Source organism: Mycotypha africana, assembly GCF_025528875.1.
Source record: "Mycotypha africana strain NRRL 2978 chromosome Unknown BDF20scaffold_3, whole genome shotgun sequence".
In the NCBI taxonomy this organism is placed as follows: Eukaryota; Fungi; Mucoromycota; class Mucoromycetes; order Mucorales; family Mycotyphaceae; genus Mycotypha; species Mycotypha africana.
This window is the reverse complement of record NW_026515727.1, coordinates 234,768-260,111: the sequence shown is the minus strand read 5'-3', so window position 1 is coordinate 260,111 and position 25,344 is coordinate 234,768. Positions and strand designations below refer to the sequence as shown.

Below are 25,344 nucleotides of genomic sequence, written 5' to 3'. Positions count from 1 at the left end.
ACGATCCTATTTATTGATGATTGCAACAAAAAAAAAGGGAACAAGAAAGAAGGATCAAAGAATGCAGAAAAAGTCACGACACGAGAAATTGGATCTTTCGCTAACATCAGTAAATCATGAAAAAGGGTAATCAACAATGTACCTGCATGAATTATATAATTTTTTATTTTCTCCACTTCGCCTTAATGTGCCTGGTGAACAAGTTTTTGACTCGTTTGTTTCCTTTATAAATTATTATAGACAAGCAATTGGATCAAACTTTAGCTCTACGGGTTGAATTATTTGATAGTTATAAGTAATATTGAGAACTCTGTTCGCAGCTTCATAAATATGAAGCGATTATCACTACGATAGTATTTGGTGAATGGCTGTAGTTATGATATCTTCTAATTTCATTGCTCACATCTTTTCATAAGAAGAAGATGGCTTGACCAGAGGGATCAAAGGAATCCTTCCCGACTGCTCTGAACAGCTTTTCAAAACCTTTACTGAAACAAATACCCTTACTTTAGGAAGAAGGCAATTATCTTAATGCTCTGGCGACTGGCATTATAATTATTTAATAACAAGACAAAGCGACTTTAAACAATGCTAACTATGTACAATGCTAGTTTGTTCCCTTTATTGGCTTTTAGTTGTATCTGTTGTTGTTTTAAAAGAAACACTAGTTAAGTAGACATGAATTCGGACGATATGTAATTATGCTCAAAATTTATCTATTACAAAGGTCTAGAAACCTTATATAAGTTGGGGATTAAGTAGGCTCAGCTGCTTTTCTTTATTAAATGATGATATATTTAATTTCATTCTTCTCCGGAGGCTACTAACATAAATCATTGTTTTTTTATAATGAATGAATAGTATGGTGAGATAGAATCGTCACTAGATTTCTAGTGTTTTCTAAGTATCTCTGTAACAGTTTGATTTCTTACTTTTGCAGAGGGTTCTCGTTTCTAGAGCTTATACTTGCTCCTTACTTTTAAGGTTACTGTTTCCAAAATGTTCGTAAGCAATCAAACTGTTGTGAAAAGAGCTCTTTTAAATCGGTTGTAAATTGTTGAGTGGTCGTTTCAAACGATTCAAAGGGATCAGCACCAATCTACTTGTATTATTATGCTTATATATGGATACTAGTCAGACCAAATAACGTTCAGAATCTTCATTCTATTCAATATGTGTAGTAATACTGTAACAAGGGTATAGAATTATAAAGAGTGTAGTAACCGATAATCATTAAATATTGAATGGTCGACGCGCCATATACTTTTCTATTTCTATCAAAGAATAAACAAAGTCCCATCAAATTACCATTCAAGGAACTATTTTTTTTTTCCATTGCATTCCATCCTACCAGATAATTGTAGAAGGTAAATGTATTCTATTCGAGGCAAACAAGAATTAGTTTGAAACACGTGCCTTCTAATACGCTTAAAAAGGACGGAGAAATGTGTGGTGCCTAGATGTTGGGGGTGATATATAACTGCGCGCGGCCCTTTCAATTTGTAGAATTGACAGGTTAAAAAACCTCCTTTTTTTCAAAAGAAAAAAAGTGGAGATGGCACAGTTTTATTGCATGTCTGCTTAATACACATGTTTTCATTGAACATTTGTATAAATTGAAGCCTTCGCCCTACTCATTATTTCCTTACTCCTTTTCTGTCTATACTTTTTCTTTTTAACAAAACTAGAATAATGAAATTTAAAACTATCGGCAGTTCTGCCCTTCTGGCCTTATCTTTATTCACACCATTCTCTTTACAAGAGGATATCTTTGGAAACTGTCGTAATCGATTTCAGCCGCACCCTGCCATATGTGATAAGTTTGAATTTGTCTCAAGTGAAGAAGTAAATGATATAACTTGCCGATGTGCTTATATACTGTTCTCATTCAAACTAATATAATCATTCGAATATTAACATTCAAGGCTGTTCAAAAAGGTTGTGTTGTTCTGAAAAATGGCACAGTTTTCTATGATTTGAGTGATTTACCTGAAGTCAACAGTATTGTTAGCCATGATAGAAAAGTAGCTAGTCTCATCACTAATGTCTTTGAGGATGGTGATGCTAATTTTGCCTATGCGTAAGTCCTTTCCCAAGTCTCAAGGCAATGATAGTCTTACTTTTACACTAAACATAATGAAAATATAGCTACTGTAATAACATTCATGATTTGCGAGGTTACACCAGCGGTTATGCTGGCTTTACTGTAAGTTATTGATTCAGCATTCAATAGATGGGGTTTTTTCTTCGAAAGACTTGTAAAAATACTCATTCCTCTTTCCCTGAATATCCTCCCCTATAATGAACAGACTGGCACAGGCGATGCTCTAACACTAATCAAAGAGTATTCAAACAATAAGCCGAATAACCAACTTCAACAATTTGTGCCACGTTTGGAGGAGATTGATCACTTACCTTACTGTGATCGTAAGAGTCGCGGAAGCGTAGATGGTTTACAAAATTACTGCAGAGCATGGCAAGAAGAAGCTTGTGACGCTAGCAATGATTTTGCCGAACTGCAAAGAGAATGGGTCTATAAAAACTATATGCTACCTAGTGCTCGATATGCTGCAGAATATGGTATTGACTCACCACTCGGACGAGCCATTTTCTACGGTAAGAAAAAGGGCGAAACCAGATAACTGAGTATCTGTTATTCGAAAAATACATTTATTAACACTTGCTTACCTTTTATCATCAATGGAAGATACTATCATTCAGCATGGTTATCAATATGTTGAGCCTGATATAAACATTGTTCGTATCTTAACCTTAACTGGTCCCAGAATGAGTCAAGAATCAGAGCAGGATTATCTCACTAGATTCTTAACAACACGTCGCGAACTACAATGTTGTTATCCGTAAGTACATCTACGGCAAGGTTATCAAGAAGCATCAAGAAGCATCACTTGATTAAATCTTCTTCTTTACCCTTTATCTTTCGGTCACCTTAATATTTTTGTAGTGATAATGTATGGCCGGCAAGTGCTTCTCGTTCAGCTGATTTACAATATCTAGTAGACAATTTTGTCGAATACGAAGACTTACGGGGCGACATTCCTTTGAAACACTTTGGACGAACCATAAATGGAAAGGAAGAAGATGCTCGTGATCGCAAGCATTGTCACTGACCTTAGTCGTATTCTTGAGTATATAATCATCATTGTTGGCATATGAATTATAAAGGTAGAAAAAATTGAAGAGGAATAGTTATTATCACTCGTTCATAAGAAGGACTAACGAAGGGCCAAGAATGCAACTGATAGTATGAGTTTCGAAAAGCTTTAGAAGCATCTGATGATCTTTATTATTGGACATCTGTAAAACAAAATTGTTTAGAGTTGATTCAGCATAGAAGCCTCAATCATAGAGACATTAATTCTTGCTGAATTGGGCCTTCAAGTGTTGTACAGTGACACACAAAACTGCTACAATGTTTTTGAAATGTTCGTATACATAATCTTTTTGCTGACCTTACAGTGCATAGACCCTCATAAACCTATTAAAAGCTTACACCATTGGAAAGCTATGGTTTTCAGCTCTCAAATACTATAAGATATGCTAATTTATAGTCTGATACACTGATGAGAGGGATTAAAAAAGGGCATACTGATTCAGAACAACACTTTATTGATATGATAACAAATAACAGAGAAGAACATGGATTTACCATTTCGTCCACCCTCCTTTTGCCTTTATAACAGCTTTGATTCGCTCTGGCATACTTTTTTTTAAGCATAGATCTGGTGTAAAGTTTTTATACAAGACGTTCCCATAACTGATTCAGGTTTGACGATGCTGTATCGTGCTCTGCTAGTTTGCACTTCAGATAGAACCACAGGTTCTCAATCGGATTGAGGTTTTTGGGAATATGAAGGCCAGTCTAAAACATTCGCCTTGTTCTTTTTAAACCATTCTTTTGTTAGTTGGCGGTATGCTTCAGATCATTGTTCTGCTGAAAGACAACATCCTCCTTTTGGAGCCCATAGTCTTTTAGGGCCTCCATGAAATCACCCATTCAGTATTTCGCAATACAGTTTAGCCCTCGATCTTGGTTCTAAATCCAGATCTATATTGAATGAAGTAATATCATAACATCAAGCTTCCTCCAGCACCTTTGTACGCGAATTTGGCATTGTGCGCTTGGGGAGGCCCTCCGTTTTTTGACCCACGTCCACGTCTTTCCGTCTGATCCTAAATGATTTATTTTGTTTCGTCGCTAAAAAACCACTTCCTTCCACTCTTCCCACTGTCCAACTTTTATGCGCCTTTGCCCATTTCAACCAATTTTTGCGACGTTCACTGACTAATGCCAATGCCGACTTTTTGATCTTCGAATCGAATTCTGATGATTTGAGATTCTGCGTTTTCATACGCTTGAGCACGTAGGCTCCGGGTAGCCTCTACAACTGTGGCAGATGCCCCGTGTAGAAAGATCTTACTATCTTCCTACCGAGTGATTTGCTGCTTTTACGTGGCCTACCGCCTTTATTGTCTATGCCGCTTGATGATCTTTAGCAAGGCGGTCGACTGTTTTGGTTGAAACTCAAAAGGCTTTGATAATACTTCCGTTTGACTCTGTTCATTGAGTCTATATAGGATGTCCATCTTTCTATATAAGAAGTTGGTCTCATCGCTCAAACTAAAGATCGCTTCTCAACAGGCAATTGATCTATTGACACCTCTCATCTTCGTGGTAGAGTTGAGATTTATGCAAAATCTGTAAACACTTCGCAGATATGAGGTCACTGTATGTCCGGTTTGAAAAGAAAATCCGGATCCATTGGGCACGTGACAGCAGCAAATATTTTTGTGTTTATCAATGCGTAGTCAAATATCCAAATATGATATGCTTATATCGTGTATAGGTGTTTATAAAGCTTCTGACACACTTTATAGTACAAGGTTTATTGATGGAGAAAGGCCCCGTTTATTCTTTAGATCAAATTATTCTTTATATACACTTCCTTAAATTAATTGCACACCATATGCTTTCTACCAGCTCCGATCTCTTGAGCTATCCGACCACACCATGAGCTATTTCCGATCACGTGACGGAGTTCTAATTATTTCCATGACAATTATTTACGATCACATCAATATCAAGGGAGCCTAGCTAGCTCAATCGGTAGAGCGTGAGACTCTTAATCTCAAGGTTGGGGGTTCGAGCCCCCCGTTGGGCTAATTTTTTGCTTTCTGTTTAATATCATGAGACGTTTCTATTGTTACTATTCACTTAAACTATCCCTTTATTACGGGATTTGATAGCTTTTGGAGACCCTTTGGCAATATCATTGGTATGTAGCCATCAACAACGAAGCCTGATCCACAGTAAATGCATTACAGAGACTCCAATCCTCTGTAACTTTAAGTAGCACGTTACAGAATGTTGACAAAGTGTCCCCACCAGACATTACTTAAACACTGTGAGGAGAACTGCTGTTACCTACGTAACTAGCCAGTGAAAAACAATTTTATTCAGACCCCTATTCTAAAAAAAAACTATATAAACGCCACAAATTTGACAGAACAATAAACATTAGATCTCCCTTATCTCAAACATCTTATCTTAAATTCTACACTAATCAAGTGTTATTCTGCCTTCTACTTCTGCGAAGTAGTATTAATCATAGAACTTATTCTTTTGACTTCATTGCTCTTAACACAACCAGATTGTACCAGATACATCTCAGTTTATCGTTAGAGTTATTCATTTAGTCAAAGATCATAAATCAAATTTTATAAAACACTTGAGACAATAAATGTTGGTTACTAATAACCTGGTGCTCACTACTCGCTCGAGTCTTATTTCACTGTTGAACTTATTTCTCCTATTCTACTCAAGCTCCTTTACCTACTCTACACACCTATTAACAACATTGAATATTTATGTTTTTCTAATCTCCAGTGTTGCTATATCTCTATTCAGTACTTTATACTTTGTATCGCAGATTTAAGCGACTATTCTCAGCTCTTGAATTATCTCTCTATTTATTTCTATTTTATTTTTTAGTTTTTATCTATACGGTTCGTTACCTCTTAATAAATTAAGCAGTTTTTTTAATAGCGAACTTCCATACACTAAAAACCAAGTCAACCTATTATCCAGCATGTTCTTATACTAGCAGGCTTTACAAAATCAGCGTTTTCGCACAATTCAACAGAACACTGCCTTGTTTCTCATTTTGGTCGAAAATAGACGCGGGTGGTCCGCAATCCTTCGATACCCAACGATCAAAGCACGACATTCCCAAATTCCTTGGTGGATATTTGTTGAGAAACAATTAACTTAACGAATATTTCGTATAGCAGTCTGATATGATTAATATCAATTCAGCACGTAAATACATTCTTTTCGGTTCAGTTTCGGACAGCATTGAGGTGATTTTCAGATTAAAGAACAGAAAAATTGGGATTTTGAGTACAATATTTTTGGATATATTATTGATAAAATGTAGACATACTTCCTGTAGAATCTATAAGTCTCCCATCGAGGGGAGACAACCACATTCGTTGTGGCGCTTTGTGATTGACGACAAAATGGGCCAGGTCTTCCATGACCAATCCAAATCTCTTGAGCAATATGATACATGTTTTGAGCCGCCATAACATCACGATTCCAAAAAATACTACAACTTCTGCAAAAGATATCTGATGTATTTCTCTACTTGGTGTACGAGAACGATGCTTTCTTACATCCGACGATTTACACGAATTACAGATCTATACACAGATTGATGTAAATCAGAGTTTTGAGCTATGTTTATGATTATATGCGATTGATTACATACCCTTTGACGTACGAAATTCATCAATATCTAATACTAACACTAGCCCTTGTTTCTCTTTAGTTTTCAAATGCTTGTACATTTTCCTAGAAACACCGGCTTGCAAACCTTTAAAGCGAACTTGCGCTCTATTGGTTAACCCGTCACCAAACAGTACCAGTGGCATTTTGGACTTATCGCCAATTTCGAATGACCTTTTGTACGTGTGACGACTATTCAGAGAAAAGTGAGAATACATTATTACCGTAAAGCATACTGTGCGCATCATTTGAATCATTCTATTTACATGGTATTGACTGATTGATGAGCTATGCCGGGATTTCGGCGATTGTTTTGCTTTTACTCATATGCCGTGATCTCTTCTGCGGGTTATATTTCTTTCCTCCATTCAGCAGTATGTTTGTAGCATATTCTAAGGATACTTGTCTTCCACGAAAATTCTTCCAGTTCAGCTCTGCGGTTCTGTATCCATAGAACTGATGCAGAATAGTCATATGTGCGCACATATACTGTATATGATCACGATAGCGGCTAGCAGATGTTGTTTTAACAGATGGGATTAGTGACTCTATGGTTTTGATACCCTGTTGCTGTTTCAATTCTTCTTCTATCTTCATCCTGCCCTTATATCCCATGGCTTGGTAATACTCTTGAGATGAACACTTTCTAACACCTGTTCCTCCATGGTACGAAACAAACGCATCTTTGCGCCTGGGGTCTACAGCACAGGGACGGAAGTGATTATTGATTTCCTCTTCGGTGAAGTCGTATATGCTCAATTGTACATTTCCAATAATGCTACTGGTAGTCTTTCTAGCAAAGGCAATCCGACATGTGTATCCGTCGGTATAGATGCAGTAGATGAACATTTTATTTTTACCTGTAGGTAAATTAATGAACTCTTCAATGCTAGGACAGCAATATAACAGATCTGAATTAGCCCTTCCCAGTTAAAAAATAGATATAATTCAAGAAGCTTACCTATCTATTTTGAATATTGTGAAGTTAAAGTATCGAAAGAAACACCTTGAAATGTAGTCAATTTCTGTTTCGTAGTCCAGTTTCGCCAAACGATCATACGGAAAGAAGTGATGAAGGTTTTGAGAATCCAGTTTTATAAACCGCCATTTCATCCTTGGGTTTGGAAACATGGCGAATTTGGTCGGTGTCAAACGGGCAGGAAATTGATGGCCAACAATGCCAGGGTTTTGAAGCTTGTACGCTTCGAAATCCAATTGTTCTAATACATCCCGCAACTGAAAATCCTCGTACTGCAGAATAATATAATGGTAGAGGGGTATCAGCATTGAGGGATTAGAGGAGACAGATACTTTGTTGGCTGGTATGGTTGGAAGGTGGTTTCTTATTGGTCTTGAAGCAGCATTTAGGAGATGCTCCATCTCTGTGATGAACGGCATAAACTCTCTAGGAGCAGTAGTGGGATTGATGTTGAAAAGTTGGCCGGCTGGCTGAAGAAAAATGTAATCAAGGAGCTCATTATAAACAAGGCCTTTGATAGGGCCAACATTGAAATCCTACATGGTTATGGTTGTCAATTTGGTGAATTTATATATATATATATATATATTCATTGGTAATACTTACAGGGTAATGAAGGCGAAGATAATAGATAAAGTATTTTGCCATCGTGTCTTCAAAGTTCTCAACATAATAGTTTTCATATGTTGTGGCCAAAGTGATACATGCTGACGATACAGTCTGGCCGTAATATGCCAAATAACCACAATATACTGAAATATTGACTTCATGATGATGTATCAAGAGCGTATAATATGCCTCTGCGAAACCTGTCATTTCAGGGTAACGAGCCTCCACATCTTCAATTCTGGCACTTCCATAGACGACCCGACAGACAGTATACCAGAAGTTTGCTCAAACAACGCGTTTGTTACATGCTTATGATACGTAAGAATGTAATGGTTGACAATGAATTGTGCCTTGACGACCACTGTTCGCAGAAAGGCTGACTTTTCCAACACACGTTCAAGGCAGGGGGCAAAATTGGCAGGATTCGTAACAAATGTTTCTAACGGCACTGAAATAGTGAACCTTTCAAAACTACCCAATTTCCTTGTTATGGTTTCCTCCAATGTCCATTCATGATTAGGACATAATGGACTTCTTTTGCTTCCATGTCCGAGTTCTCCACATGACTTGCACTTGGTAGTGTTCGTGCTGGAAGATGCTTTTCGCTTGGTTTTTGCGCGTTTCTTACCTTTAACAACGCTTTCGGAATCTTTGGTTTTTGGCCTAATACAATATTTACAGTATATTATTAAGTTTTCAGTAGATATAAGCAATCCTAGGAATTCATACTTCTCAATCTTCTTTTCTTTGTGGAACTTTTGGTAGTTTCATCATCGAGAGCAGCTAACTTTGCTTTCTTCTTTTCCTTAATGAGAGCTTCAGCTTCGGCATAGAGCTTATGCCGTGTCTTAAAAGTATACGAATCTAAGTAACTTTTAAGAAAGAAAGAAAATAATGGAGAAAAAATAAAGAAGAGGGAAAAGTGAGAGTAGTTAGATGACAACATTTTTCTGACAACATTTATCACTCTATTACTGTTTGATATATTGGAATGGCGTAATAGTTATCTATTTCCGTATGCTCAACAGAATCTGCAAGCAGAGCTTTACGCTCAATAAGGTCTATATTTTAGCTCTAAAAGGGGCTCTAAGAGGGAAATATGTAAAAGAAAGATTATTTAGGCTGCTATGCTCCCACTCCTAAGGGTGCTTTAGGTTGAACAGCTGCCATCAATCCGATTTTATCCTAGGTAGTGCCTAAAACAAATTGCCAAATTTGTCCAATTTTATTGAATGAAAGAGTCTTATTTCTTTTTGAAAATAGTTCGAATCTGAAGCGAAAAAATAGTAATCCACAATGTGAATAACAAATTTTTTATTCAATCTTTGTTATGTAAAACAATAAAACTGTTTAGGTAATCGCATTTGTTGCCCTTCAAGATATTGACGACGCTTAGATTAAGCCTTATAAAGGTTAAGCAACGTCCTTCAACTATTTTAAAATTAGATTCCATTAATGTGAACAGTAATAAAAAAGTGCCATACTGACTACAAACATACTTTTTAAACAAAAAGTAGCCGCCACTATTCATAAATACTTCAGACTAAACTTATCAGTGTGGTTTGAGACCGACGGCATTGAGCAATGCATAGGTTTTTTGCCGATGAAACTTTAATTTGTGCAATTTATCAAGTTGAGTATCTTCAATAATTTGATAACAGACTACAGGAACGATTTGTAAGGACAAACATCACGCTTAAGAACTAGTATACACTGCAAATCCACTATGCGTTGGGCCTAAATATCGCCACACCATAACCTTTAGTCCTTCACTTTTTCCTTTCTCCTATATCTTCCTACATAACAATATACGGTTTACATGTCGTCAAATACTACCATTCCAATGACATATGCCTTGATATGAGTCGTGGTTTTTATAACTGTTAACAACATTTTATCTAGGCTTCCTAGTTTACTAATTCACTTCAATATCACTACAATTCTTATCGGAAAGTTGATAAAAAAAACCTTGAAAATAATAATACGTATAGTCATTATGTCAACATTGCTATATACCTGCAAGCGTATGCAAACAAGATATGGATACCAGTTCGTTATTTGTAACTCAACCGCAGAACTTAGCGGACCACAGTATTGCTCCTTAAGACAGTTTTTCTCACATAAGACTATTTCGTTAGCATGGCGCACGAGCATCTGAAAGGGGTACAATGGACTGGAGGTTGTCTTCCTAGTATCATAAAGAACAAATATTCTCTTGCATTTAGAAAATGGAATGTAGCTATCAACTTTCGCTTGGATAATGCTCTTTTCACCTTACACCAAACTATTGCAGCCCAGGTTTTCAATGTTATCAAAACTGAGTCAAAGCCTGTCCTGCGAAATATCATAGTATATTCACATCAGAGCGTCGGCAAGAGTAAAAATTGTTACAGCAGCACAAACAAAAAGTAAAATTATAGAGAACACTTGCATAAGGTCAAACAAACTGAAGAAAATTGTATTGTTCCAAAACCAAAAGAACATCCGAGTATATAAAGCTTGCAAAGGTATGGCCATCACAACACTCCTCTTAGAGCTTCAGGAAAGTTGTCCTCAGAAAAAGGTCAATACGAGGCTCTTTTTGACTGTGACGTTTATATCACTTTGTTATTCTAGTTTATAAGGCCAGATAAATGACAGCAGAGACTCTGATTCAGGGGAACTGATTAAAGGCATAAAATGTAATTTCCTTTTTCGAGCACCACAAGAAAAAGACCGCTAAATGATAAGCAACCTGATCATTTTAAGTTAGCCATTACAAAAATTACTGCTCTTCCTTTAGTTGCTGTAACTCCTTTCTTCACTGAACTTATTGACTAGTTCACAATAACGAAATACAAGGTTCAAGGAAATAAAAGTTATCAGTAATAATTACAGTAGAAAATACATCCTTTGCCTCTTTCTCCAAAGCAAAGGTGAAGAGAAACTCATCACTAAGAAACTGATTTTGAGAAGCACTCAGACTACATCCTAGATTACCAATGTCAATCAGTAAAAGATCTTCAACGCTATCCGAGGATTTTGCAATCGGATCACGAGTTGTGGTCAATAACGAACTTTCAGGTACCGTCCGATTTTGTGGACCTACTAGTTTTCAGACAGGAAAATGGGTAGGAATAGAATTGGACGAAGCAGTCGGTAAAAATAGTGGAGTAGTGCAAGGGAAGCGATATTTTGACTGTAAAGTAAATCATGGCGTATTTGTAAGACCAACAAATGTCAAATTATTGAACGAGGTACACGTAAACACAGCTAAAAGATGAAAAATAAGCTCTTCATTTAATCGTGATTTTATTTTGAAAGCCCACAGGCTCCAGTAAGAGGAAATCCATTATACCAAATGCTTCACAAACCACTATGCAACAAAGACGCAAGTCTACTGCCTCTTCTTCGCCAACAGCAACAGTAGCGACACCGGTAACATCAACCATTGCATCATCCAAAAGAAAATCAGCGATACCTTCTTCATCCACTCCACCGCAACGACGAAAATCCATCGTTTCTCCTTCATCTCCGATAAATGCGCCAACTATTAATACTGCTAAACGCCGACCTACATCCCTATTAAATTCATCAGATACATCCTCTACTACAACTGCAGCATCGGGTAGAAACAGTTATAATGGTAGTAGCAGTAGTATATCAAACACTCGAAGTACAGCCATTCCAAACATGAGTAGAAGAAAATCAAGTGTCTCTACAAAGAAACACTCCATGATCCCGAACACGTCAAACCTAACAACATCAGGAACAACAAACCTAAGAAGACCTAGATCAGGCACTCTTTCAGGTTTACCACCAGCTGCTTTACCGGCATCAACAGCTTCAACGATAGGAATAGAGGAAGCTACTGCAGCAGCAGTACCAAAACCGCCTATTACTGCACCATCGACACCTGATGTGACAAGAGATAATGAAGAACCTGACAATGAAAATAATAATAAGTTTTCAAGATTGGAAGAGATTGAACAAGCTAAATTCGATATGCTTTGCCAGGAAAATACATTGGCCAATGCAGGTATGGTTTCCAGTCCTGTTTCGTTAGAAGAAAAAGAAGATGTCACAATAACAACCGCATCAGTAACTACAGAAATAACTCAGCAACATCATCAAATCATGGAAGCACTTAATAAGGCAGACCAAGAGCGGGTTTACGGCTCTTTAGCAACTGTAAGACCAGTTAGTAAGTCTGACTTAGTAAGTATCAAATATGCCCCAAGAAAGTCTGTATTCCATCATAGGGTATTGATAGATCTTTTCCCCGTTTGTCTATCAGACAGTACCTTTAAAAGATTATGAAGAATTACGGTTCAAACTGAGAATATTAGAAAGCAAACGGCATGAAGATCGCGAAAGGTTTAGAGAACATGAAAAAATAAAGGAAGAGGCTGAACAATTTCTGACGTTGAGAAACAAGCTACAAGGTCAGTAACCGAGGCGTTTTTGTAATATTTATGGTTGGTTCCACACAGCTTATTTATGTTGAAAATAGATAAAATTGGAGAATTGCAAAAGGATGTTCGAGATACAAAGCGAGAACTGAAAGAAATCATCGAGGAAAAAGAGACATATGAATCAAAATATAACGATTTGTTGGAGTCTATGGAAATGCTAACTCTGGATAAAGAAGTCGCTGAGGAAAGGGCAGAGAACTTACAGCAGGAAGTTAATATGCTAAAGGACAAAATCGAGGAGGTGGCCGTTGATTTGGATATTCTTAGAAAAGAAGCAGACATACTCAATAAACCACCAGAATTAACTAAGAAAGAAAACGAAGAGCGAACACCTTTGGAGGTGATCCAGTTAGAGAGACATAATGAGCGATTGAAAGAGGCTCTTTTGAGGTAAACAGAGAATGAAACGCATCGACTTCAGTACTTATGATATTGATCGATGAGATTTTTCATTCTTATAGGTTGCGTGATGCAACAGCCGAACAAGAGAACGAATTACAGCAAAAAATTAAAATTTTGGAACAAGAGAATCACGAACTAGATGAATATAAATCACAATATGAAAAAAATCTAGAGAGGCTTGCTGACGCTGAGGCAACAATTGAGGATTTAAAACTGCAGCTTGATGATGCGCTTGGCGCCGAAGAACTAGTCGAGCAATTGACAGAGAAAAACTTGAATTTGACAGAAAGAATAGATGAATTAAATGCCACAGTAGAAGATCTCGAAGCACTCAAAGAGTTGGCGGATGAATTAGAGGAAAACCATATTGAAACAGAAAAGCAGCTTCAAGCCGAAATAGATCATCGCGATATGCTGTTACGAGAGCAATTAGAGCGACTTAGAGCTAATGAGGAAACCACAGCAGATTATGAAGCCACTATTCAACAATTTAGAGAACTAGTGACAATGTTACAGAATGATCTTGACGTATTGAAGCAAAAGGAACAGACTGAGCAATCAGAAAAACAAACACTAAATAGTCAATCACAAGCTATGATGTCTCTCAACTTGCAACTTCAAAATACGGTCATGAAAGCTCAAGCGAAAGCCGTTGATATTGAGCTTCGCAAACTGGAAGTCAATCAAGCCAATGACCGTCTCAATATGATCCAACCTTACCTTCCCGACGCGTTTTTCAAAACTGAGAATGACTCAATTTCTTGCGTTTTATTATTCAAACGTTTGGAATTCAAAGCACAACTTATTGTTAAGCACTTGGATCAAAATCATCCTATCAGTGAGAAGATTATGAACAATATTAATGAAAACCTCGTCACTATTTGTGAGGTAAGCGCATCTTTCGTTTTCGACTAGGTTAATTCTGGGGTTGTATAAAAATATATGCTGACTAAGATATATACAATTAGATTAAACAAAGAGCAGGGTGGTTAGGTATTTTAGCTACAAGATTCCATTCATTTATTAAAGGGTGCGATATTCCAACCTTTCTTCGAATGGGGGCAGTGTACCATGATTTGATCGGCGTTGAACGAAGGTAAAGCCACTGGCTCCTAACTGCAAATCTGTAATCAATTGCTTATTCATTTCCTCTCTATAGATTGAATGCCATTGTTGAATCGTTAAGAACGGATCATGTAAACGAGGGCCAATGTTTATCAGAATTACAGCGTATAGTATCGCAATTAGAACATTTGGCAGATACTTACCTTCAACAAGAGAAAAACAACGCCATTCAGTTCTTTGGAATAACAAGGATCTTGGATTTGAATGCCGATCGTATGATTGTTCTCCTGACGTTTGTCCGACAAGCACTGGATAATGCAGTAAGAAAAGAAGGTTTAGTAATTAGTGAGGGCGTTGAGCGAATGGAGCAAAACTATCATGAGCCTATAGGAAGATTTATTGCGCAAGCAAAGAACAGTAAAATAATAGCAAAGTAATTATGACGATTTCAATATAATGACTATTTGACATTGCTTTGAAAGCTTGATATTGATATACAATCTCCTCTGCCATTTTATTAGGAAACTAATGCGTCGCTTAGAAGATATGTTTGAAGAAGCGATGACTCTGAAACTAGATCAATTACATAGGTTCAATACTTTACTTGCAATTAGCTCCAAACTTTGTAAATTCTGTTTTGACGTAAGGCATCAACCCACGCGCTGTAAATGCAATGACATATTGACTCAAGCTTTATACATTTAACATGAATACAGACCTGTAAAGCAATTACTACTTACATCGATACTAAGCGAGGAGGTCAGGAAGATATCGAGCTCACAGCTATTCAGAAGATTATTTTGGAGAAGGGAGACGAAATACTTGAAATGGTCGAAAGTTCAATGTGGGAGAGCGCTCTCAGAAACATTAAATCATTAAATAGCGAACTTGATAATACAAATGTTCAAATTGAGCACATTGATAAACTTGACAAGAGTAAGACATGAAGGAACTGATAGTGAGAAGATGTAACGAATCATTTTATCTAATTCATTCTTATCATTTTAGTTACGACTAATGTTGCGCCCTGGACTCAACGTGCATCTGATATTAAGGCAGAAGTGGTTGTAAACCATGAGCTGGAACGCAAGTTACAACAACATAATGAAGAAATAGTCAAACTTGTTAAGGATGTGAGGTTAAAGGTTAGTCTTAGCTGTAATGAAGAGTAATGAACTTTTTACCTTGCGGTTAATTCCCATTTTTGCTGTATTTACGCATTTACTATTGTATAGGATCAAGCACTTCAAGAATCAGAAGTGAAAATAAACTTGTTGGAGAAACGTATGGAGATGGCTAGAAGGGAGGCAGAAAAGATTAAATCGCTTGAGAGTGACCTGGAAAAAGCATTAAGCCAAGAGCAAATGTATGCTGAGGCCATGGAGAATCTTCAAAACGAATATGATACGCTTGAAGCCGAAAACAATAACCTGAAGAAAGAAGCGAGCAAGCGAGAAGAAAAACGACAATCTCTGCTTAGGAAAGCTAACTTTGTTGAACTTGCTGAGAGGGATGATCCTGTGCAAATTCAAGAAATGGCTGGTAACTACGTTGAAATGGCAACGGAAATGGAAACACTCAAAGCGTCCATTCGTTATTTAAGAGCTGAGAATGCTCAACTCAAGAGCTCAGATTTCATCCGTAGCTTAGATTTGAAAGAAAGTCTACTAGTAGATAAGACTCGTCAAAAGGATATCCAGCGAGAGCGTCTGAATGATGTTGCTAGAGAAACAAGGATGTTATTGAAGGATATACGAGCAGCAGGTGCTTCTCCCAAGATAGTCAGGCTACAGCATGTTAAGAAGGATACCAACAAAATGTTAACATGGCAAAGTATGAAAAGATCACCTGATTATCAGTACCAAGCGCAACAATCTGTCTTATACACACTCAGACAACGAAGTCTTCAACTGAGAAGTAAAATGGTTGATCTCCAAATCACGTCGCCTAATGCCAGGATTTCTTGGACTGATAACGAACAGAAGGTTTGTAGCTTTTCTAATTTACTAGTTTTGAGAAGTAATAATAGTAAAACTAAAGTATTTCAATCTTTTCACATAAACAGCAACAAAAAGCAACAAAAAAGCATGTGCTACTACAGCAGCAACTTGGAAAAATTAAGATACCAAGGTTAGGGTCAAGTTCATCAAATGTTTCAGCCAGGCACTGCGTTGATATCCACAATGCAACAGAATTCAAACAATTACATAATATATTCATTCGAACATAAATGTGATCTCAAAAGGAATGCCTCAATTTGAATCCGCAAGTTGATATTCGACGTCATGGGTTTGTGTATCCATACTTCCCTTTCATTTTTATTTATATGCTTTCATCTTCCTCTCTTTTGATTTGTCAAAAATAAACTGCATTTTTTTTTGAATTTTGTCGCTTCTACTTCTCCAGACTGCAGCAGCCTACAGAATCTCTCTTGTTTTGTTCCTTTCCTTCCTTTTTGTTTATTCGTCAAACTCTTCTCAGCTCTAACCTACATACGCTTGCTAAATCGCTCTTCTCCACAAGTCTAACTTCTCTTCTCATCTTCAGCCCATCACTTCAACTGCATCGGAAAATTTCTTTGATTTTATTTAAAATACGAGAATTGTTCTTCTTGTACTAAATTATGTCCGGAAACAATATTAAAGTCGTTTGCCGGTTTCGCCCACAGAATAAATTAGAAATAAAAGAAGGAGGCGTTCCCATCATCGAACTATCGGAAGACGGAACGGGGATATCTTTAAAGGTAGCGAAAAGGTTTTAAGTGTATATGTGATATAGTTTCAAAGGAGAGAGAATCTGGTACCTGAAAAAATCAAAAAAAATCAAATGCCCCATTCAACAACAGCTTTTTTTGTTTTATTTCGAACTCATCATTCTGTCTAGGGAAAAGACGCATGCTCGTTCTCTTTTGATAAATGTTTTGGATCAAATACGAAACAAAGTGAAATATTTGAATATGCAATCAAATCAACTGTCGACGGTAAATCTATCACGGAATGGAGTGGTTGCTCCTAATGCATACGCATTAATTATCGTGCTAATAATCTCTTCTGATTAAATGCACAAATAGATGTGGTTGCCGGTTACAATGGCACCGTATTTGCTTATGGTCAAACGGGTGCTGGTAAAACCTACACTATGATGGGCTCCAGTATTGATGATACCGAACATAAGGGTATTATTCCACGTATTATCGAGCAGATCTTTGCTAGCATTCAAATGTGTCCTACCAACATGGAGTTCACAGTCAAGGTTGCTTACATGGAGATTTATATGGAAAAAGTCAAAGATCTACTGGTTCGTAAGTATAGCATAACGAAGGACAAAATGATAGTGACATAAAAATGCCTTGATTTCTCCGCTTTAACAAATCACCCTCATAGCCCATAATGATAACTTGCCTATACATGAAGATAAAGTTAAAGGGGTTTACGTAAAAGGTATTAAAGAAGTCTATGTCGCTGATTCAGCTGAAGTTTATGATGTGATGCGAATCGGTGGAGAAAACAGAGTTGTTGCGTCTACAAGTAAGAGCGATCTTTCTCTAACATTTACCTTAGTGATTAATTATTTAATTACGCAAAATCTCACATTTTCTCCCAAAAAATAGACATGAACGCCGAAAGCTCAAGAAGCCACTCTCTAGTGTTGATAACAATCACACAAAAAAATATAGACACAGGTGCAGCAAAAAGTGGAAAATTATACCTCGTCGATCTGGCAGGTTCGGAAAAAGTTGGAAAAACAGGAGCCTCGGGCCAAACCTTAGAAGAAGCCAAAAAAATCAATAAGTCACTCACCGCTTTGGGTATGGTTATCAATGCTTTAACTGATGGAAAGGTAATTAAGTTCGTACCAATAAAAATGCATCTTCTGCTGTTTTTTATAGCATCAGTAATGAAGAAACTAATATGTAAAGAAACCAAATTGATCTTCTCAAATATTGTGATAGTCAAGCCATGTGCCATATCGAGACTCAAAATTGACGCGTATCTTACAAGAATCATTGGGCGGTAATTCACGTACTACGCTGATTATCAACTGTTCGCCGTCTTCTTACAATGAAGCTGAGACGATATCGACATTGCGATTTGGCGCTCGTGCTAAAACCATCAAGAACAAAGCTAAGGTCAACGCTGATCTTTCACCTGCCGAATTAAAAGCTTTGCTGAAACGTGTCAAAATCGATGCAGTATCCTACAAATCCTACATTGCAGCATTGGAAAATGAAATTAGTATGTGGCGATCAGGAAAAGTTGTGCCTGAAGGTAAATGGGCCTCTATTGAAGGAAATAACAGCAGCAACAAAAGCAAACCTGCTCCAATCACTACTACTACAACGAGTAGAAATGTTGATGCACCTATCACGCCTCCCCAAACGCCTGCTCCAGCCTTTAAGCTATCAACCGATGATGATGGTAGTAGTCGACCTGTCACGCCTAGTGTGACATTAGGCAAGGATGAGAAGGAAGAATTTATAAAACGTGAACAAGAACTACTGGAACAGATAGCCGAAAAAGCAAATGAACTCTCTTGTCGCAAAAAACAAATAGATGAAATTCAAAAAGTACTCGAAGGATTAAAACAGAAAGAAAAATCAATGACCCAGGAGAACAAAGAGTTATCTGCTCAATTGAACGAAACACAAGTGCAATTCGAAAAGGAAACCTATGAGAAAAAAGAAGTGGAAATCACCATTGATTCGCTGAAAGAAGCCAATATGGAGTATCAAGCGGAACTAAAGGAACTGAAAGCGACATTAGCAAGACTAAGAGAGAAAGAGGCTGAAAATTTAGAAAATTTAAATATTGCTGAAACAGCACAGGTAAGGATGCACAGTATAAGGCGCCATCAAAATCACTGTTGGTTTGATTGATCATCCTCATTTTGAAACGATCACTTTGCTGTATTATAGAAAGGTGCTCAGGAAAGGAAAATGGGAATTGAAATAGAGCTTAATGCTACGGATATGACTCCAGAGGCTGTTACAGCCTTACGCCAAGATTTGCGAAGCGTCAAGATTTTACTCGACGAGCATAAAGCAACTGTTGAAACTCTTCAGCATGAGCGGGATCTTATAGCACATAAGAAGGAAGATTTTGAAAAGCGTATCAGTACACTAGAGTCCGATTTAGAAGAACTACTCGACCGATCTATTGCGATGGAAGAAATGGACATTCAACAAACGGATGACGAGCTATTAGCAACTACAATGGCTGAACTGAAGTCCAAACTGGAAAGTCAATTCTTGATGAAGAGCCAAATGCAGCAAAAGGAATTAGAATCACTCAAAGATGACTTGGCTAAGAAAACAAGAGAAGAGATCAAATTGCAAAACACATTACGCGAGTTGGAACTGGCACATGAAAAATTATTGAAAGTGAAAGAGGAAGCGGAAACTTCTTCGGCTACTGCGGCAACAGCAGGAACAGTGCAAACAAGGGAAATCATCGAGCAAAAAGAAAAGGAATTAGAGAAGATGCGTAGATCTATGGCGCAAGAATTGGCAGAATTTGAGACCATGAAGAAGGTACTCATGCGTGATTTACAGAGTCGTTGTGAAAAGGTTGTGGAATTGGAGATCACTCTGGATGAGACACGTGCGCAACAGAACAATTTATTGAGAGCCACTAGTAACAAAGCTCAGCAAAAGAAGATGGCGCTTCTAGAGAGAAACCTGGAGCAACTAACAAACGTACAGAAACAGCTAGTGGACCAAAATATACAGTTAAAGAAGGAAACCGCTTTATCTGAACGTAAATTGACAGCAAAGAATGAGCGAATCCAGAATTTGGAATTGTTGTTGAAAGAAGCACAAAATAAACTGTTGGTTTCCAATGAAAAGTAAGTTATGTTTTTTTTTTTTCTAAAAAAAGAAAGATAACTTCACTGTATAGTTGTTAGCATATGCTTACTTGCGATTTACATATTCCGCTGCTAAAGGTTCGAAGTCCAATTACAAGCTGTAAGAGGTCGCTTGGAGCAAGCGCGAGGTCATAAATCAAACGGTGTTTCATTGCTTAACTTCAGTCGCATTGCTAAGCCCTTGAGAGGTGGTGGTGGCAGTGGAGGGGCAGCGACAATAGAAGCGTGAGTTGATCAATCATAGAAAAAAGGGATAAACGACGTAACTGTTTGTTTGGAAGCTGACATTTTTGCTGTCTGTATGGAAATATAGATCATCCCCCGTCGAGGAAAAAATACCCGAAAGGCAGAAGCGTATATCTTGGTTTCGATACTCGTAAACTTCCATGTCTATCAGTTATAGGCTCTAGAATGGATCTTTTCCATCACATTTAGTATTATCTTTAAATTTGCCTTTGTTTTTGTCCAATACTATAAACACCACGACTTATATTCATTTCATATCAAATATTTATACCTCGTATATCAAATTCAAAAATACAACAAATCTGAATTCTCAAACTGTAGTTGTTGTTGTGTGATAGGGAGCTGAGGGAGCAATAATGTCTGCAAAGCAGCACAATGTGTTGTTTAATTTCCTAAGAAAGCATAAAAAGCGACGGCAAGTGTTACAGTGACACAAATATCAGTGCAAAGAAGAAAAAGTGTTTGTGCGTTATCATGCGATCAGCGATTTCTTTTTGCAGTAAAAAATGTTATGAGCAGAGATGATGAAAGAAAGATGAACATTCCGCAATAACGATGTAAGTGAAAAAAAAGTCAACACACATACACATGTTATTAGATACTTTTGTTTTCTTTTTTATTTCGAGTCTTGTCGGTTTTCGCTCTTTTGAAATAAGAATAGGAAAATGCTGGTTTTTCTAAAAATGAAGTGGGAAAAAGTTGGAGTTTTCAAATAAAGGAAGATATTATATATTAAGTGGTTATAGGTATAATTAGGTAGAATATCCTAGTAAGCAATGTACAATTGTCAAGAAAGACTCGTAGTGTGTTTGTAGACATAAGCGTGCCCTTTTTTTTTTTTTTTTTTTTGTTTTCTTTTGTCAAAAGCCTACAGTTTTTCGTGGTTAAATGTGATTCGGTCGCGGTTAATAACATCAGCGTTGCTATATTGTGGGTAGTTTTTAAGATTGTCATTGAGCATATGTCCGGATCTGTAGCGATTTAACATACGTATAAGTAATGACATGGCCTTTGGAGATATTGTGTCAATTTTTATCAGGTTAATCTATAAAAGAAGGAACAGGAAAATGAGTACATGATATAAATACAGACAAAAGCTACGTCGATTTAGTCACTTACAACCGCTACGACTGCAGTCAGGACACCAACTGGTTTCAAAGTATCGTTTATGAATCAAGCAATAACTTTTACTACGGGCACAGCATTTTTTGGAAGCTGATTGTGCTTTCTGACTGTTTCTAGATGATTTGATAACGACTTGACCAAAGAAGGATCCCATTGTAATTATAGAGTCTATGCGAGACAGAGTTTTTTCAAAAAATTTGCAGAGATAGAACTTGCTTTGAATGATAAAGAGAAAAGAAGATCAACATGAAATAATCTATTTATATAGACCATATATCGGCTTGTCTTTGAGCAGCGGATTTTCTAAATTTCTTTCGATCGTTGGCTATGAAAGGTGTTGCACATTTCACAAGCCTGAACTATAAGTAGGTGAGAACGAGGGACAAAAGGGATTTTCTAATCTCTTTATCCTAAACATTATCCTTTGATATATTTTGGGTGTCGTCTAGAATTGCACAAAATCACAAGTCTGATCACGGGAATAAGTTTCTTTTTCCATTAAATAGTTCTCAAATGAATTTACGGCCGTTACAGTGTACCGATGCCTATCTGTAGCAATTTTGTTACTGAACGTTGAACAAAAGATTTAGCTATTCCATCCTATTCTTAACCAACCAAGACAACAATGACTATAAGCATACACGCACACCACTAGATTTTTCTTGTGTCAAAGCACTAGCAACTTTTGTGCACCAAATTTAGTCTCCTTTGAGCGAGAGAGAAAGTGACGACCCGTGATATAATTGGACGTTACATTCTGTATTGAGAATTAAGCCTCTTTATCACGATTTTCAGCACAGTACTTATTCTCCACCAAATAGCCTGTGTTCACGTAATATTCCTCTTCAGATATACAAAGAAATAGGAAGAAAGGTTGATGCTAAGATATAAATTATTGTTTTTCAAGCAGATGTACAAAGAGACAAATACTAAATGAACTTCTTTCTTGGAATGCGCTTTTCGTAGAGGAGACATGGCTCGAGCGTTAATTGTTTATGTTTGTTGTTTATCTACCATCATAATGATATACATCTCGTAATGGTTTTGTTCTATCCAGATTCAATTGAATTTTCTTTCTCTTTTATTTCGTTTGTGAATCCTTCTGCAAAAGGCAAACAAAAAATGCATAGCATTCAAAAGCATAGTAACACACAGATAAACATAAGAGAAAAAGCTTCTTTTTTTTTATCAGAAAGAAAATTGCATATTTGCTTCCCACTGGTAAACCTAATTTTAGACTTATTCGTCATTATACCAAGTCTTACTAAATATTACATATTGCCATCAATAGAAAAGTCCTCCGATCAAGTAGAGAAAATATATGAAAGCCTCGAAGTGAACATGTAACATGTGTTCACTCCATTTCATACTTAAACAGTCGTCTTTGTATGCTTATATGGTTACACTGAAATGCTTATATATTTGTTTCCCTGTTCATCATTCACAAAAATCAGACATGTCCTTTAACAGTAGTGATCCCATGATGATAGCTTTCTCTTTAAGATATACTTTAAGATAAGTGCACGTACATCGGGATCTAATTGATCACAAAAGATAATCCTTTTAAAGGAGCATTCAGAAATTTGTTATGGGTGACTTTCATACGATCAGTTTACATAAATACATTGTACCCAATGAAAAGCATAGAGTCTACTGAGAATTTGAAATAATGGATAAGGATTAAGCTTTGGCATTCAAACGAGAATTTATTGTACAGTTAATATAAACCACATACTCTATGTCACCTATTCAATTTTTTGAGCATAACGTATATATAAAGCATTCTTTACACGAACTACTCTAATAAAGAATTTTTCATGTATACGAGTATTTTGTTTTTCTTTTACATCGTTAAGGAAACACTAATACAATTGGAGTTACACTAACTCACTCTCACTGATCAATTTATTCATAAACATCATTTTGTTCCATAATTTTGAAAGCTCTACTACAGTTTGAAGAAAGCTGGAAAAAAGTTGAATCGAATTTAGCATCAAGCACGTCAGCGCATAAGTAGACTTGTTGGAGTCTAATTCTATAGCCCCAATAAAACCTATCCAGGAATTTGACTTGACTAATAATGAAAATTTTATATCTTCCATTATCATAAAAGAGAGAAGATTTATACAAAAGCTTATTCAAAATGGCAAATCTTGTTATGCCGAATGCCTGGATATCTCTGATTTCACGGAAGTCGTTCCGAGTAATCAACATGATTAGCACGGAACAGGAGATCAGGAGCTTTTATTTTTTCACGAATAACAAAGTTCCAAAAGCTCAAAGGGCCCGTAATGCCTATTGCCAGAAGCTCACATAAAAAAAACTGCTTGAAGTGAAACTATTGAACTTGGCAGAAAAGAAAAAGGCTATCTTATTTTTTGTCTGATATTGCCGTCTGTTTGAAGCAACAATAAAAAAGGATTAAGCTGAACATTCTAAAAGAACATTGTGGTTAAAAAGCTCACAAATAATAGCACTCAGTTTGTATGAATTTCTTTTAATGCTGCCGTTAAACTGCAATTCTACAAAGGATACTACAAGTGAAAGTAGCGAGCAGAATACGAGGTGATTTTGATCAAATATCTTTTCTTGGTATCATGTCTATATTACAAGAGTTGGCTGTGCCTAGTGCAACCTAGAACAGAAGGTCTAGTACCCATCCATACAGATAAGAATGCTCGCCGTTCACTGATAGTGCTAATCACCCTAACATCATCTGTACTTGAGCATTCTTCTCTTTCTGCAACTCTGAGGCAACCAGCTTCAAATCACGTTCTTTTAAATTGTGTCTTACCTCCAGTCATCTTCGTAAAATGAACAATTAATCAGATCATCCTTTCTGTTTGAATAATGGGCTTTTCCAGGCCCATCTGAATGCCTCATATCCCTTATCGAATTAATGTTAGCATTTTGAAGTTTTTTTTTTCTTCTTTTTTTCTAGAGCATTGTAGCACTATACCTTTTATATTCAGGCATTGTTGTGCAAAATGATCTAGGTCTTGCTATATATACTCAAACGAAAGAAACTGTTAATAAGGTTTGCCATTCTGAAAATTCTTTTGGACATAGCATCAAATCTTGTTCGGCAAAAGTGAACCGAGTATGTTAGATTAATGAAAAGAATAGTGATAAAGGGGAGGCTTTCTGTTTTATGCGAACACCTCCGTAATGAAGTTTACTGCAAAACTATTTGTAAGCAAATAATCAAAAATAGCCATTCCGTGGTTCTGTCACACTGATTGGAGAATATGAGCACGTATAAATATAGGTCCTTGTGGAATTTATCGTTACACGCTTTCATGTTTTCGACTGGGATTCTGAACTTTTAAATCACTTTCCTGAGCCTTTCTACTTTTTTTTTAGCATGGACTGCAATTATTTTAGTCTCAAACAAATCAAAAAAATTAGGACTCCTAGTTCAAATTTGTATGAACATAGTTTAATGCCTTAACTCTATCAGAGCGGTCGAGATAGCACGAGAAAAATGGTAATCAAAATCTCATAAAACCAAACATTGAAAATCTGACAAAAGAATTTGACAGATACAAATGTATGCTAAAGCTAGAATTACTCTGAGGGACAGTTTCTTTATGATTGTTTGCCTCTTCGAATGATCTGAGGAAGAGCAGAGTGAGACTGGCAGTCATCTGCAAAGTGCAATGTCCAATGGATGAAACTAAAGGCCGCTACTACTTACTTCAAAACGTCCCACTTACAAAGCTTGAAATTTATCGTTGGATACGGTTGTATATCTGGGTTTCACGCGTTCAGTTACAATCAGCTGCTGTTAC

The 25,344-nt window shown here is 36.8% G+C and overlaps 6 protein-coding genes and 1 non-coding gene across 7 annotated transcripts; 5 read left to right on the top strand and 2 right to left on the bottom strand.

Annotated features, from left to right (window-relative positions):
- Positions 1–1,528: 1,528 nt before the first annotated feature.
- BDF20DRAFT_857531 (lysozyme-like domain-containing protein) lies at positions 1,529–3,294 on the top strand. Its single transcript, XM_053080350.1, has 7 exons — positions 1,529–1,845; positions 1,926–2,080; positions 2,149–2,206; positions 2,310–2,616; positions 2,708–2,861; positions 2,966–3,186; positions 3,267–3,294. Exons 1-6 carry the CDS (start codon positions 1,693–1,695, stop codon positions 3,129–3,131), a joined length of 993 nt encoding a protein of 330 aa, XP_052937805.1. The 5' UTR covers positions 1,529–1,692; the 3' UTR covers positions 3,132–3,186; positions 3,267–3,294.
- A 1,816-nt stretch (positions 3,295–5,110) lies between these two features.
- On the top strand, positions 5,111–5,183 carry BDF20DRAFT_t59. Its single transcript has one exon. It is a non-coding gene; the product is annotated as a tRNA-Lys (tRNA).
- Positions 5,184–6,345: 1,162 nt separating this feature from the next.
- On the bottom strand, positions 6,346–7,129 carry BDF20DRAFT_857523 (uncharacterized protein; the record flags this gene model as incomplete). The annotated part of the gene is made up of 2 exons (XM_053080348.1): positions 6,459–7,129; positions 6,346–6,381 (listed from the first exon to the last, which is right to left on the bottom strand). A coding segment is annotated over exon 1 (262 nt), but the record flags the coding sequence as incomplete, so codon positions are not given.
- On the bottom strand, positions 7,097–9,342 carry BDF20DRAFT_911175 (uncharacterized protein; the record flags this gene model as incomplete). The annotated part of the gene is made up of 6 exons (XM_053083795.1): positions 7,097–7,697; positions 7,770–8,323; positions 8,394–8,596; positions 8,671–9,045; positions 9,126–9,268; positions 9,338–9,342. 6 exons carry the CDS (start codon positions 9,340–9,342, stop codon positions 7,097–7,099), a joined length of 1,881 nt encoding a protein of 626 aa, XP_052937803.1.
- Positions 9,343–11,458: 2,116 nt separating this feature from the next.
- BDF20DRAFT_793572 (CAP Gly-rich domain-containing protein) lies at positions 11,459–11,623 on the top strand (the record flags this gene model as incomplete). The annotated part of the gene is made up of 1 exon (XM_053076235.1): positions 11,459–11,623. A coding segment is annotated over one exon (165 nt), but the record flags the coding sequence as incomplete, so codon positions are not given.
- A 1,213-nt stretch (positions 11,624–12,836) lies between these two features.
- BDF20DRAFT_360377 (dynein associated protein-domain-containing protein) lies at positions 12,837–16,701 on the top strand. Its single transcript, XM_053075277.1, has 9 exons — positions 12,837–13,240; positions 13,312–14,140; positions 14,221–14,348; positions 14,412–14,750; positions 14,839–14,959; positions 15,034–15,253; positions 15,326–15,462; positions 15,553–16,302; positions 16,383–16,701. Exons 1-9 carry the CDS (start codon positions 12,876–12,878, stop codon positions 16,545–16,547), a joined length of 3,054 nt encoding a protein of 1,017 aa, XP_052937801.1. The 5' UTR covers positions 12,837–12,875; the 3' UTR covers positions 16,548–16,701.
- Positions 16,702–16,940: 239 nt separating this feature from the next.
- Positions 16,941–20,165, top strand: BDF20DRAFT_816799 (kinesin heavy chain; the record flags this gene model as incomplete). The annotated part of the gene is made up of 8 exons (XM_053077194.1): positions 16,941–17,060; positions 17,201–17,297; positions 17,388–17,618; positions 17,701–17,844; positions 17,928–18,157; positions 18,270–18,660; positions 18,709–19,155; positions 19,237–20,165. 8 exons carry the CDS (start codon positions 16,941–16,943, stop codon positions 20,163–20,165), a joined length of 2,589 nt encoding a protein of 862 aa, XP_052937800.1.
- Between the last annotated feature and the right edge of the window lie 5,179 nt (positions 20,166–25,344).

Coding starts and splice junctions, on each gene's coding strand:
- BDF20DRAFT_857531 (XM_053080350.1), top strand. CDS start 1,693: ATGAAATTTAAAACTATCGGCAGTTCTGCCCTTCTGGCCTTATCTTTA. Junction 2,081..2,148: donor GATGCTAATTTTGCCTATGC/GTAAGTCCTTTC, acceptor ATGAAAATATAG/CTACTGTAATAACATTCATG. Junction 2,862..2,965: donor GAACTACAATGTTGTTATCC/GTAAGTACATCT, acceptor ATATTTTTGTAG/TGATAATGTATGGCCGGCAA.
- BDF20DRAFT_360377 (XM_053075277.1), top strand. CDS start 12,876: ATGTTGAAAATAGATAAAATTGGAGAATTGCAAAAGGATGTTCGAGAT. Junction 14,141..14,220: donor ACCTCGTCACTATTTGTGAG/GTAAGCGCATCT, acceptor ATATACAATTAG/ATTAAACAAAGAGCAGGGTG. Junction 14,349..14,411: donor TTGATCGGCGTTGAACGAAG/GTAAAGCCACTG, acceptor TCCTCTCTATAG/ATTGAATGCCATTGTTGAAT.